The sequence below is a fragment of the Strigops habroptila genome, chromosome W (genome assembly GCF_004027225.2).
Source record: "Strigops habroptila isolate Jane chromosome W, bStrHab1.2.pri, whole genome shotgun sequence".
In the NCBI taxonomy this organism is placed as follows: domain Eukaryota; kingdom Metazoa; phylum Chordata; class Aves; order Psittaciformes; family Psittacidae; genus Strigops; species Strigops habroptila.
Window position 1 is genome coordinate 5172585 of NC_044301.2, and position 14286 is coordinate 5186870.

The following is a 14286-nucleotide window of genomic DNA, read 5'->3' on the forward strand; positions in this document are numbered from 1 at the left end:
CCAGCAACGGACATCTCTTGTATTTTCCATTTGACAGCTGCTATGTGGCTTGTCAGCTGCATGGTACCATCAAATTCCCAATCCTGCAGGGAGTACAACAGAGCCTGGCCACAGTGTCTCCACTCCACTCCACCCTCCATTGCTCCTCTAAGATAGCAGGTTGTGTTGCCTGGGGAACTGTAGTGGAGTAGATTTCATGCATGCCAACCGTCCTGAAAGTGGCAACTGTATTTCACCCTAAAAAGGTTTCTTGCAATACTACAACTTCTGTTAGGCCCCAGTTTTCTCTAACATCCCCCCCCAAGTGATTTTCCCATACACCACACTCCCACTCAGGCTCAGCAGGAGTCTAAATGGAGGCAGCACTGGGCGCAACAGCAGAGCATTGTTTCTCTCCTACCAAATTTGCAAGCTGTCATTGTGTCAAATGTCAGAATTTAATTAAAAAAACCCAGGAACCCGATACCATATAGACAAGTCTTCTCTATATTTATGTTTAAAAATACTAATTTTCAAAAATGACAATTTATAAAAGAAGAGTCTGCTGGTAGCTTTCTTCCAGCTCATGTTTACCACAGATTCTGCTGGGCTTTTCCTAATTTAAAGTGTTCCTTTTAAAGTGTCCTGCTGCCTCCACACGGAATCTGTTTCCTCCTTCACCCCCCCCAAATTTAATGAAAAAAAAATAAAAAATCAGTAGCTGACAATTTTAAGCAAAAATATAAAGCACTATAACATTACCTACATTGCCTTTTACTGAACTAGGCTCTTGAACACCCTAGGAGTTTTGTGGAAATTTAACCAGTGTTGAAAAAGCACAGGATTTTTGTGCTCTGAGACCTCCAGCAACAATGCTTTTTCCCCACATGTTGCCGACAAAGATGTTGAACAGCTCTGGTCACAATACCAACCCCTGAGGAATGCCACTCGTCACTGATCTCCACTTGGACATCAAGCTGCTGACCACAGTTATTTGAGTCCAACCATACCTAGAGATGATGTAACAGTGATACAAGCTATTCATTATTAAAATCCTCACAAAGCTGTCCGTGTCTCTGGTAGTTTTTGTTCCATGGTATAACATGAATGGGTAAGTTATTTTTCACATGCAAGAGAAGTTTAGTTGTACATAAAGAAAGATAACTTTGGTCCACTTGTCCAGCTTCCAAAGGACAGCATATTGGAAATGTGACCACTGACAGTTCAAAAATCAATGTAAAAGCTAACAAAAATAATTGGGCATTTCATTCCTAAACCTGCACAGTGTGGTTGTCCTAGTAATTCACCTTTTCATTCTGTGTGTCCGCTAATTGTCGAGTTTTTAAGTCTTCAGCTTGTTCATGATCTTCCTTATCTACATCATCTACTTGACTAGTTTCCTTTTCTTCTGCTTCTCCTTGATCAACACTTCCATATTCTACTTGTTCCAGGTCTGTTCCACTTATAAGTTCTGCCTGTACATCTTCCACCTGTATTTGATTTACATGCTCAACATGTAACTGCTCTACATGAACTTCAGCACCTTGTTCAGTCTGAATATGTTCAACTTCTAAGTAACTAATTTGCACCTGTTCTTGCAGTTCATCCACCTGTGTGCCTTTTATTTGATTGTCCTGTATGACATCCTGGTGCATCTGTTCCACAGTTACCTGTGCAGGATCCACTTGCACCTGAATTACTGGTAGGACATGGACTTGCTCCACTTGTTCTATTATAGTCATTGATGTTACTGGTTCAGCTTCTACAGCTTCCACTGGAAAAACCTCTTCTGTCACTATTTGTTCTGAAATATTGTGCATGTCTTTGAGATGCCTTCTCAGCTCACTGCCTTGCATAAACCACAAATCACATAAGGTACAGTGGTTGGGTTTGTCACCAGTATGTATTACCAAGTGATCTTTGAATTGATCCCAGCTGTTAAACACACTGTTACAAACCTGAAACAAAAGATACAGTATGTTAAACGGTGCCAACAGAAATATGACAAAGTATAGTGCCTATTTCAGATTATAGCTTCACATAGTGTAGTTTCTTGCTACTTGGATTAAAAAACAAAATAAAACAAACCTGCCATGTACATTAGAGATAAAAGCTGAGAAGTCAGCTTCAGATGAACAGAAGACCTGGTATTTATTTCTTTTTAAGAAATGGTATGCCATTTTGAGTTGTGCATACACAGGATACCTACAAAATTTATGACTCAGTACAGCATTTGAAAGTTTTCTTATTTTAACCTTATGTGAAATTCACATACAGATTCATGCCCCAATAAATGTCTGGTGCTAGAATTTTGGGTGGAAAGCTATTTATATAATAATATCAGATGATGAAAGTGTAATACAAACTGTTATTTTACTGAAGTTCTAGATGCAGTACTACTAACAAACTTCCTTATCAGCTTTTATTTGTTCATGGCATTGTAAGATTTACCTGGCTAGACTAAACTCTCCCATTTTGCCATTTCAAAAAAATACTTGAATGATTTCAGCAGATAAAAATCTCTTAAAACTTCATTCCTTTAAGTCTAAAAGTACTGCTTTGAATGCAAACATACTAGTTTCAAAAAGCACTGGAACACACTTCCTTCCCTTCAGCTGGCACTGAGGTAAGTAGTCTGAAAAACACACAGTGACTGCATAAATGAATGAGGTGCCAGGGTAGAGAGAAGAGGGGGGTAGAATCAGGCTTGGAGCAAAGAAACAGGTTCAGAGGTCTTTTGTCCATGCAAGTATTTGTGGCTGAACATGCATTTCACTGTCGGAACCCCTTCAATATTGGCAAATATTTGTGAAACAATGTTCCATCTCCTCAATTTAAAGCAACAGCACAGAAGGATGATGGAGTATCGGACAGGGATTAACTCAAATAACAGGTCTGTGTAATGGACCTGAATATACCCATTTTGCTGTTGAGGTCTTAAACCATGTTTCTGATGCCAGTGACATGCTTTTTGTCCTGCCCCCCCCGAAAGAAATTGCACACACACTTCTTAAAATACTGACCTTATAGATAAGCACTCAAAATTACTTATTCATTGCCCTGGTTTCGGCTGGGATAGAGTTAATTTTCTTCCTAATAGCTGATGCAGTGCTGTGTTTTGGCTTTGGTTTGAGAACAATGCTGATAACACACCCGTGCTTTAGTTGTTGCTAAGTAGCACTTACAATCAAGGACTTTTCAGTCTCATGCTCTGCAAGTGAGGAGGGGCACAAGAAGCCATGGGGGAGCATAGCCAGGACAGCTGACCAGAACTAGCCAAAGGGATATTCCATACCACAGAACGTCATGCTTGACCAATCCGATAGCCTTCTATGATGACATGGCAAGATGGGTCGATGAGGGGAGAGCAGTGGATGTTATATATCCCAACTTCATCAAGGCTTTTGACACTGTCTCCCATAACATCCTCGTAGGTAAGCTTAGGAAATGTGAGTTAGATGAATGGGCAATGAGGTGGATCAAAAACTGGCTGAATTGCTGAGCTCAGAGGATCCTGATCAGTGGAGTAGAATCCAGTTGGAGGCCTGTAGTCAGTGGTGTTCCCCAAGGGATCAGTACTGGGTCTGGTCTTATTCAACTTGTTTCTCAGTGACGTGGATGAAGGGAGAGAGTGTACCCTCAGCAAGTTTGCTGATGATATGAAGCTGTGGGGAGTGACTGATACACATGAAGGCTCTGCTGCCATTCAGCAGGACCTTGATAGGTTGGAGAATTGGGTGGAGAGAAACCTGTGAGAGACTGAACTGAAATCAGACTCCACTGTCCATTGTCTCAAAGATTGGTATGGGAAGCTGAGATGGGATTCCACCATCCATTGTCTGAGAGATGGGTGAGAGGAGCTGAGCTAAGACTCTCCTGTCCATTATCTTGAGGATTGGTGTGATGAATTGCTGCCCATTATCCCAAGAATTGCTGCAGACACCTGCAGTTGAAGAGCTGGCTGCAAGACCAGCGAAACTGGTCCACCAGGAATGTGTAGTACTTGACATTAAGAACAGAGGTACTCCCCCCAACTCATAATAAAAGAGGGAAAAGGTAATCCCTATCATAGGACACCCTCCATGGGGACACCTCCACGAGGACACCCTCCATAAGGACACCTCCACGAGGACAACTCCACGGGGACACCTATCTCCGACGACTACTACGGACCCTTGGGGACACTTTGCTCCAATACCAACTACAAAACCTGGAGGACTCCCACTACTGAGGACGATGACTACAGACCCTAACAAAACCTAATGAGGCTCAACAAGAGCAAGTGTAGGGTACTGCACCTGGGGAGGAAGAACCCTAAGTACCAGTACAGGTTGGGGGCTGACCTACTAAAGAGCAGTTCAGCTGAGAAGGACCTAGGAGTTTTGGTGGATGATAAGGTGACTATGAGCTGGCAGTGTGCCCTTGTGACTAGGAAGGCCAATAGTATCCTGGGGTACATCAGGAGGAGTGGGGCCAGCAGGTCAAAGGGAGGGGATCCTCCCCCTCTACTTGGCCCTAGTGAGGCCACATCTGGAGTACTGTGTCCAGTTCTGGGCTCCTCAGTATAAGAAACTGTTGACTGGTGTCGACATCAGAATTTTGGGGGTTTTGACCATGGTTTGGTTTACATGGCACCAGGTCTGCTGGCAGCAGATGGGGTACGCCTGTCCCAAAAGGGGAAAAGGATCCTAGCCAAGGAGCTAGCAGGGCTCATAGAGAGGGCTTTAAACTAGGTTTGAAGGGGGAAGGCGATAAAACCAGGCTCACTATAGCCAGGGGGTATCATGCCACTGTTGGAGGCCAGATCCACAGGGCAACTTAAATGCATCTATGCCAATGCCCGCAGCATGGGCAACAAACAGGAGGAGCTGGAAGCCATTGTGCAGCAGGAAAACCATGACATAGTTGCCATCACAGAAACATGGAGGGATGATTCACATGATTGGAGTGCTACAATGGATGGTTACAGGCTTTACAGAAGGGATAGGCAAGAAAAAAGAGGTGGTGGGTTTGCATTGTATGCCAGGGAGTGCACTGACTGCCTCGAACTTAATGCTGTGAGTGAGAAGGTTGAAAGTTTGTGGGTGAAGATCGGGGGAAGGCCAATCATGCAGATATCTTGGTAGGAGTCTGTTGTACACCACCCAACCAGGACAAAGCTACAGATGAAGTGTTCTTCAAACAACTGTGAGAAGTTTCACGATCGCTAGCCCTTGTTCTCGTGGGGGACTTCAACCTATCAGATGGCTGCTGGAAGTACAATACAGCAGAGAGGAAACAATCCAGGAGGTTCTTAGAGGGTGTGGAAGATAATTTCCTGACCCAGCTGGTGAGTGAGCCTACTAGGGGACACGCCCAGCTAGATTCACCATTCGCAAATAGAAAAGGACTGGTGGGTGATGTGATGGTTGGAGGCCATCTTGGGTAAAGTGATCATGAAATGATTAAATTTTCAATCCTTGGAGAAGTCAGGAAAAAGGTTAGCAAAACCTCCACCTTAGACTTCCGGAGGGCTGACTTTGGCCTGTTTAGTATGCTAGTTGGGAGAATCCCTTTGGATACATTACTGAAGGACAAAGGGATCCAGGAAGGCTGGACACCCTTCAAGAATGAAATCTTCAAGGTGCAGGAGCAGGCAGTCCCCATGTGCTGAAAATTGAACTGGCAGGGAAGAAGACCAGCCTGGCTGAACAGGGAGATATTGGTGGAACTCAGGAAAAAAAAGAGAATTTATCTCCTGTGGAAGAAGGGACTGTCGACCCATGAGGAGTACAAGAATATTGTTAGGTTATGCAGGAAGAAAATTAGAAAGACGAAGGCACAGCTAGAACTTAATCTGGCCACTGCCATAAAAGATAATAAAAAAATACTTTTACAACTATATTAGCAATAAAAGGAGGGCCAAGGAGAACCTCCATCCTCTGCTGGATACTAGGGGAAACATAGTGACTGAGGATGACGAAAAGGCTGAGGTACTTAATGCTGCCTTTGCCTCACTCTTTAATAGTTACACCAGCCATCATCAGGGTATTCAGTTCCCTGACTTGGATTACAGACATGGGGAGTTGATTGAAGTCCACATAATCCAGGAAGAAATGGTTAGTGACCTCTTGCTCCACTTAGATGTACACAAGTCTATGAGGCTGGATGGGTTACACCCAAGAGTGCTGAAGGAGCCGGCAGATTTGCTCACCAAGCCACTCTGCATCATTTATCAGCAGTCCTGGTCTAGTGGGCAGGTCCTTGAGGATTGGAGGTTGGCCAACATGACACCTCTCTACAAAAAGGGCAGGAAGGAGGACCCCAGAAACTACAGGCCTGTCATCCTGACCTCAGTGCCAGGGAGGGTCATGGAGCAGATCATCCTAAGTGAGATCACACAGCACGTGTGAGAAAATGGGGGGATCAGGCCCAGGCAGCATGGCTTCATGAAGGGCAGGTCCTGCTTGACCAACCTTATCTCCTTCTATGACAAGGTGACTGACCTGGTTGATGAGGGAAAGGCTGTGGACATTGTCTATTTGAACTTTAGTAAATGTCGTGGCTTAAACCACGACAGTAAAGCATTTGACACTGTCTCCCACAGCATTCTCCTGGAGAAACTGGCTGATCATGGCCTGGAGAGGTATATTCTTCACTGGGTAAAATATTGGCTGGATGGCAGAGCCCAAAAAGCAGTGGTGAATGACGTCACATCTAGTTGGCGACTGGTCACTAGCGGTGTCCCTCAGGGCTCGGTATTAGGGCCAGTGTTGTTTAATATCTTCATTGATGATATGGATGAGGGGATTGAGTGCACCCTTAATAAATTTGCAGACAACACCAAGTTGGCTGGGAGTGTTGATCTGCTGGAGGGTAGCAAGGGTCTGTAGAGGGATCTGGACAGGCTGGATCGATGGACTGTGGCCACTTGCATGAGGTTCAACAAGGCAAAGTGCTGGGTCCTGCATTTGGGTCACAACAACCCCATGCAGCTCTACAGGCTTGGGGAATAGTAGCTGGAAAGCTGCTCAGCAGGAAAGGACCTGGGGGTGCTGATTGACGGATGGTTGAACATGAGCCTGCAGTGTGCCCAGGCAGCCAAGAAGGCCAATGGCATCCTGGCCTGTATCAGAAATAGCATAGTCAGCAGGGCCAGGGAAGTGAACATCCCCCTGTACTGGGCACTGGTGAGGCCGCACCTCGAGTACTGTGTTCAGTTCTGGGCCCCTCACTACAAGAAAAGCATTGAGGTGCTGGAGCGGGTCCAGAAAAGGGCAACAAAGCTGGTGAAGGGCCTAGAGCACAAGTCTGATGAGGAACAGCTGAGGGAAATGGGGTTGTTTAGTCTGGAGAAAAGGAGGCTCAGGGGGGACCTTATCGCTTTCTACGACTACCTGAAAGGAGTATGGAGAAAGGAGGTGGCTGCTCTCTTTTCCCAAGTAACAAGTGATAGGACAAGAGGTAATGGCCTCAAGCTGCACCAGGGGAGATTTAGACTGGATATTAGGAAAAATTTCTTCACCAAAAAGGGTAGTCAGGTATTGGAACAGGCTTCCCAGGGAAGTGGTGGAATCACTGTCCATGGAATTGATAAAAAAAAATGTGTAGATGAGGCCCTTAGTGACATGGTTTAGTGGTGGATTTGGCAGTCCTGGGGAAACGGTTGGACTTGATGATCTTAAAGGTCTTTTCCAACCTAGTTGATTCTATGAAAGACAAGGAGCTACTGGAGAGGGTCCAGCAGAGGGCCACAAGGATGATCAGGGGTCTGGAGCATCTCTCTTATGAGGAGAGATTGCAGGAGCTGGGCCTGTTTAGTCTAGAGAAGACTGAGAGGGGATCTCATTGATCTCATTAATGCATATCAATATCTCAAAGGCGTGTGCCAAGAGGATGGTGCCAGTCTCTTTTCAATGGTGCCCAGTGACAGGATGAGGAACAATGGCCATAAACTAAAACACAAGAAGTTTCACCTCAGTGTGAGGAAGAACTTTACGTTGAGGGTGGCAGAGCACTGGAACAGGCTGCTCAGGAGGGTTGTGGAGTCTCCCTATCAGGAGACATTCAAAACCCTCCTGGAAATGTTCCTGTGTAACCTGCTCTAGGTAGCCCTGCCTTCCAACCCTAACAATTCTGTAATTCTGTAATCCTCAGTATATAAACTGGGGTGAATTGGCCAGAAGAGGCTGATCACTGCTTGGGGAAGGGCTGGGCATCAGTCAGCAGATGGTGAGCAATTGTATTGTGCATCACTTGGTTTCTGTTTGTTTGTTTGATTCCTCTCTCCCTGTTTATTTCTTATTATTACTATGATTCTTCTTATTATATTTTACTTTATCTCAATTATTAAACGGTTCTTACCTAAACCCATAGATTTTACCTTTTTTCGATTCTCCTCTCAATCCCACCGGAGGAGGGGGGGGAGTGAGCAAGTGGCTGTGTGGTACTTAGTGGCCAGCTGGGGTTAAACCACAACAGTCCTTTTTGGCACCCAACATGAGGCTTGAAGGGTTGAGATAACAGATCTGATCAGAGCGAGTTAAACCAAATTTGTTAAAGCATTCACTGCATTGGTTTAATAGTCGCTGGTCACAATTTTGATTTATTTGCTCTCAGAGTTGTTGTGCTTGGTCTCAGAGTTGCATTATGTAACACCTTACTTGCAGTAGGTGTTACCTGTGGTGATAGTTAACATCCTTGGGGCCTGGGCTAAGATTATAATTTTGTTGTACTTTGTAACACTGGCTTATGAAATGATAGAAATGCTGATCATGAAACTAATCTGGTATGTGTAATCAGCAGTGCTGTCACCTCTGTACTTAAGGAGTCAGCTAATAGGAATTATTAATAATTACACTTTTTGCTTTTTCTCAGTCAATATATGGGGGAGATATCTTCCTACACCTTGCTTCCTTTCTTTCTTCCCTCCTTCCTTCTCCTCCAGGTTGATTACAGTAGTGTTTGAGAATTTTAAAATTTTTGAATATCCTTTGAATACCCTTGAAACCAACCTGGTCCTTTTGCTAGGAACTGGCATGTTGCTGAATATGGTTCAGATCCTGTTTAAGGTTAAACAACTATCTAAGAATACCACCAGGAAATCTTCCCCAAGGCTGGACAGTTATGAGCGGCAGGGTGTGTGAGATGATAGTATGATCAAGGACCTAGGACAGCAGGCACCTACAATGTTTTGGGATATGACCCCTGAAGAGGTGCAGGATCCAGGAAAACTAGTAAAATATTTGAAAAAAGTATGCAGACCAGAGTTTGCTTTCACTTGGAGGGGCGTCCAGTACACTTGGAATCGACTGCCCCAGGGGTGGAAACACAGCTCTACCATCTGCCATGGATTGATCCAGACTGTGTGGGAACAGGGCAATGCTCCAGAAGACCTGCAATACATTGATGACATCATCGTATGGGGCAATACAGTGGAGGAATCTTTTGAAAAAGGGAAGAAAATAATCCAAATCCTTCTGAAGGCTGTTTTTTCCATAAAACAATGTAAGGTCAAGGAACCTGCACAGGAGATCCAGTTTTTAGGAATTAAATGGCAAGACAGACATCATCAGATCCCAATGGATGCGATCAACAAAATAACAGCAATGTCTCCACCAACTAACAAGAAAGAAACACAAGCTTTCTTAGGTGTTGTGGGGTTTTGGAAAATGCACATCCCAAATTACAGTCTGATTGTAAATCCTCTCTATCAAGTGACCTGGAAGAAGAACAATTTCAAATGGGGCCCTGAGCAACAACAAGCCTTTAAACAAATTATAAAGGAGATAGTTCATGCAGTAGCCCTTGGGCCAGTCCAGACAGGGCAAGATGTAAAAAATGTGCTCTACACCACAGACAGGTAGAATGGTCCTACCTGGAGCCTCTGGCAGAAAGCACCAGGGGAGACTCTGCGCCCTTTCTCTCAAGAAAGAGAATATAAAAGGAACCACGACAATGGGGTATTCTGTGGTTTTACCTGCAAGACCATAGAGAGGACATGAGGAAGTGGGATGGAAAACCTACCTCAACCTAGAGGCACAAGTACATGACTTGCAAGGAAAACCAACCACAAATGGGGGTTCTTCCAGGAGAGTTGCTGCTCCAATCTCCAGTGGGCAGTTTCCCAGACAGAGTGGAAGGGTTGATCTTACTCCCGATCCTATGGAAAGGAATTCTAACCCATTTCTGCAAGAAGTGGAGAATCCTATGGTCAAGACCAGAGGAGCCCAGACTCCAGCCAGGTGCAGGAGAGGGACAACTGGGTTTACTGGACTGAGTGGATCAGATGGCTTAGCATGTCAGACCCACAGGAATATAAAGCTCTAGTAGACACCCTTGTACAGTGTACCCTAAAGCCATCAAGCAACCCAGGGGCAGAACCCATTTGTATTTCTGAAGTGACAGACTTTTGGTATAGCTGCCTTGGAGACGGAGAAAATGAAGCAGCTGTCCACCTTGCCTGGTCTCTCAGAGGATCCTTCTGCTGTGGGGTTGCTGAAGGTTGAAGAACAACAGGTGCCAATTGCTATCACAACAGTGCACCAGTGGCAATATCACACCAAATGAGACTCCCTCATTCTCATCCATAAGCTGATTTGTCACCTGGAGATCTAAGGAGTGATTCAACAGGACCTGCTCACCCTTTGATAGACAAATGCGGCAAGTACAAAAGTCTAATGGAGGCTGGAGATTAACAGTACACTATCGTGGCCTGAACAAAGTCACGCCGCCACTGAGTGCTGCCATACCAGACATGCTAGAACTTCAATATGGAGCCAAAGGTAGCCAAGTGGTATTCCACAATTGATATTGACAATGCATTTTTCCCAATGCCTTTACAGCAGAGTGCAGGCCACAGTTTGCTTTTACTTGGAGGGGTATGTAAATTGTGAAAAACGTGCTCTACACTGCAGCCAGGAAGAATGGTCCTACCTGGAGCCTCTGGCAGAAAGCTCCAGGGGAGACTTGTTGTGGTTTAAGCCCAGCCGGTAACTCAGAACTACACAGCTGCTCGCTCACTCCCTCCCCCCTTCTTCCTCCCCCCGCTCCCGGAGGGATGAGGAGGAGAATCGAAAGAATGTAACTCCCACGCGTTGAGATAAGAGCAGTCCAGTAACAAAGGTATAATACCAGGCTGACCCCATGGCTTTTGGAGTCGGGGATACAGAGGATCCTAGGCCCACTACATCTGAAAAAGAGATACTGGCAGCTTATGAAGGGGTTCGAGATGCTTCAGAAGTGATTGGCACTGAAGCACAGCTCCTCCTGGCACCCCAGTTGCCCGTGCTGGGCTGGATGTTCAAAGGCAGGGTCTCCTCTACACATCATGCAACTGATGCTACATGGAGTAAATGGGTTGCACTGATCACACAACGAGGTCAAATAGGAAATCCCAGTTGTCCAGGAATGTTGGAAGTGACCATGGACGGGCCAGAGGGCAAAGATTTTGGAATGTCACCACAGTCCATGTCACCAGAGGAGGAGGTGACGTGTTGAGGAGACCCCATTGTATAAAGAAGTAGAAGGTGAATCTAACCAGTTTGCAGAGGTGAAAGCCATCCAACTGGCCTTGGACATTGCTGAACGAGAAAAATGGCCAGTACTTTATCTCTATACTGACTCATGGATGGTGGCAAATGCCCTGTGGGGGTGGTTGCAGCAGTGGAAGCAGAGCAACTGGCAACGCAGAGGTAAACCCATCTGGGCTGCTGCATTGTGGCAAGATATCGCTGCTCGGGTGCAGAACCTGGTGGTGAAGGTACGCCACGTAGATGCTCATGTACCCAAGAGTCGGGCCACTGAGGAACACCAGAACAACCAGCAAGTGGATAAAGCTGCTAAGATTGAAGTGGCTCAGATGAACTTAGATTGGCAACATAAGGGTGAATTATTTTTAGCCCTGTTGGCCCATGACACCTCAGGCCATCAAGGAAGTGATGAAACATATAGATGGGCTCATGATTGAGGGGTGGACTTGACCATGGACGCTATCACCCAGGTTATTCATGAATGTGAGACACGCTGCAATTAAGCAAGCCAAGTGGTTAAAGCCTCTCTGGTATGGAGGATGATGGCTGAAGTATAAATATGGGGAGGCCTGGCAGATTGACTATATCACACTCCCACCGACCCGCCAAGGCAAGCGCTATGTGCTTACCATGGTGGAAACAACCACCGGATGGCTGGAAACATACGCTGTGCCCCACGCCACTGCCCGGAACACTATGCTTGGCCTTGAGAAACAAGTCTTGTGGCGACACGGCACCCCAGAGAGAATTGAGTCAGACAATGGGACTCATTTCCGGAACAACCTACCATGGTGCCCTACCATGCACATGGCTCTGGGAAAATCCAACAGTACAACGGGCTGTTAAAAACTACACTGAAAGCAATGGGCACATTCCCCACCGGCCCCTCCTCATTGGTGAGAACAAGGTCCAGCATAGCCCCTGTCCTTGTTGGTTCCTCCATCATTTGGAGAAGGAGGTTATTATCAATGCATTCCAGGAACCTCCCGGATTGCTTGTGCCCTGCTGTGTTGTCCCTCCAACAGATATAGGGGTGGTTGAAGTCCCCCCCATGAGCCCCAGGGCTTGTGAACGTGAGGCCGCACCTATCTGCCTATAGAGGGCATGATCTACTCATTCTTCCTGGTCAGGTGGCCTGTAGCAGACCCCCACTGTAATGTCCCCTGTCCCTACCCTCCCTTTAATCCTGACCTATAAGCTCTCAGTTGGGTCCTCGTCCATCCCCAGGCAGAGCTCCACACTCCATATGGATATTCCATACCATAGTGTCCTGGTTTCAGTTGAGATTGAGTTAATTTTCTTTCTAGTAGCTGGTATAGTGCTGTATTGTGGCTTTAGTCTGGGAATAATGCTGATAGCAACAACTGAAACATTAGTGTGTTAAGTAGAACCTTCCCTGATCAAGGAATTTGCAATCTCTCATGCTCTGCCAGTGAGGAGGGGCACAAGAAGCCAGAAGGGAGCAGAGCCAGAACACTTGACCCAAACTAGCCAAAGGGATATTCCATACCACAGCACGTCATGCCCAGCATATAAACTGGGGGGAGTTACCCAGAAAGGACCAATCGCTGCTCAGGTCGGGCTGGGTATCAGTCAGCGGGTGGTGAGCAACTCTATTGTGCATCGCTTATGTTTGTTGTTTTTTGTTTGGTTGGTTTGTTTTGGTTTTCCCCTTTCTACTTTCAGTTTAATATTCTCTCCCCTTGTTATTTCCCTTATTATTAGTAGTAGTATTATATTGTACTTTAGTTATTAAACTGTTCTTATCTCAACCCACAGGTTTCACATTCTTTATATTCTCCTCCCTGTCCCACCTGGGGAGGGGGAAGGGGGGTGTGAGCAAGCATCTGTGTGGTTCTTAGTTACCAGCTGGGTTTAAACCACAACAGATAGATTTGATTTTTGGGTGAAAATAATCAATGAATTAAACTGTATGATGCTGTAGAATATTGAATATGATAACTTCCATGGAGGCTATACACCCATCACTGCATTCGACGCCTCGGGGCACCTGTCCCCTCCGCTCTGGATTTGAGGATCTGAACCTGAGTCCCTTTTGATCACCACATTAATGAATTTTCATAAAACTGGACAAGTGCAGCAGATGATGCAACCTCAACTGGCTTCAACATGCTACAATCTAACACCACACACCATTCATCTTTCCTGCCCTGAGAGACTGCTATGACAGATGGAGCCCCAAGTCATGGACTGAATTAACTTAACGAAATTTTCTAGGGATGTTCCATAAACTAAGGGAATGATATTTGTGTGTTCGTGTATATATATATCTTTCTATCGAAAGACAGGAAAGGTGATGGTGGGAAGTGTGAGACCTGGCATGACGTGAATGGTATGGAATAAGGGGTGGATACTGTCCTGGTTTCAGCTGGGATAGAGTCCCAGTTTTCTTCCTAGTAGCTGGTACCGTACTGTGTTTTGGCTTTAGCCTGAGAATAATACTGATAACACACAATTGTTTTATTTTTTGCTAACTAGCACTTACCCCGACCAAGGACTTCTCAGTTTCTCATGCTCTGCCAGTGAGGAGGGGCACAAGAAGCCAGGAGGGAGCAGAGACAGGACACCTGACCCAAACTAGCCAAAGGAGTATTCCTTACCACAGCATGTCATGCCCAGTATATAAACTGGGGGGAGTCACCCAGAAGGGACTGATCGCTGCTCAGGTCGGACTGGGTATCGGTCAGCAGGTGGTAATTGTATTATGCATCACTGTTATTGGTTATCATTGTTGGTTTTTTTCCCTTTCCCCTTTTAGTTTTATATCTCTTTCCTT

At 45.6% G+C, this 14286-nt stretch overlaps 1 protein-coding gene across 2 annotated transcripts in view; it reads right to left on the reverse strand.

Annotated features, from left to right (window-relative positions):
• Positions 1 to 816: 816 nt before the first annotated feature.
• Positions 817 to 14286, reverse strand: part of LOC115619158 (zinc finger protein 131-like) — a 32852-nt gene continuing 19382 nt past the window's right edge. For both annotated transcript variants that reach the window (XM_030511207.1, XM_030511208.1), the window contains one exon: positions 817 to 1937. In XM_030511207.1, coding sequence (XP_030367067.1) covers positions 1275 to 1937 — 663 coding nt within the window. In that variant the 3' untranslated portion in view covers positions 817 to 1274. The remainder of the gene's footprint in view (positions 1938 to 14286) is intronic.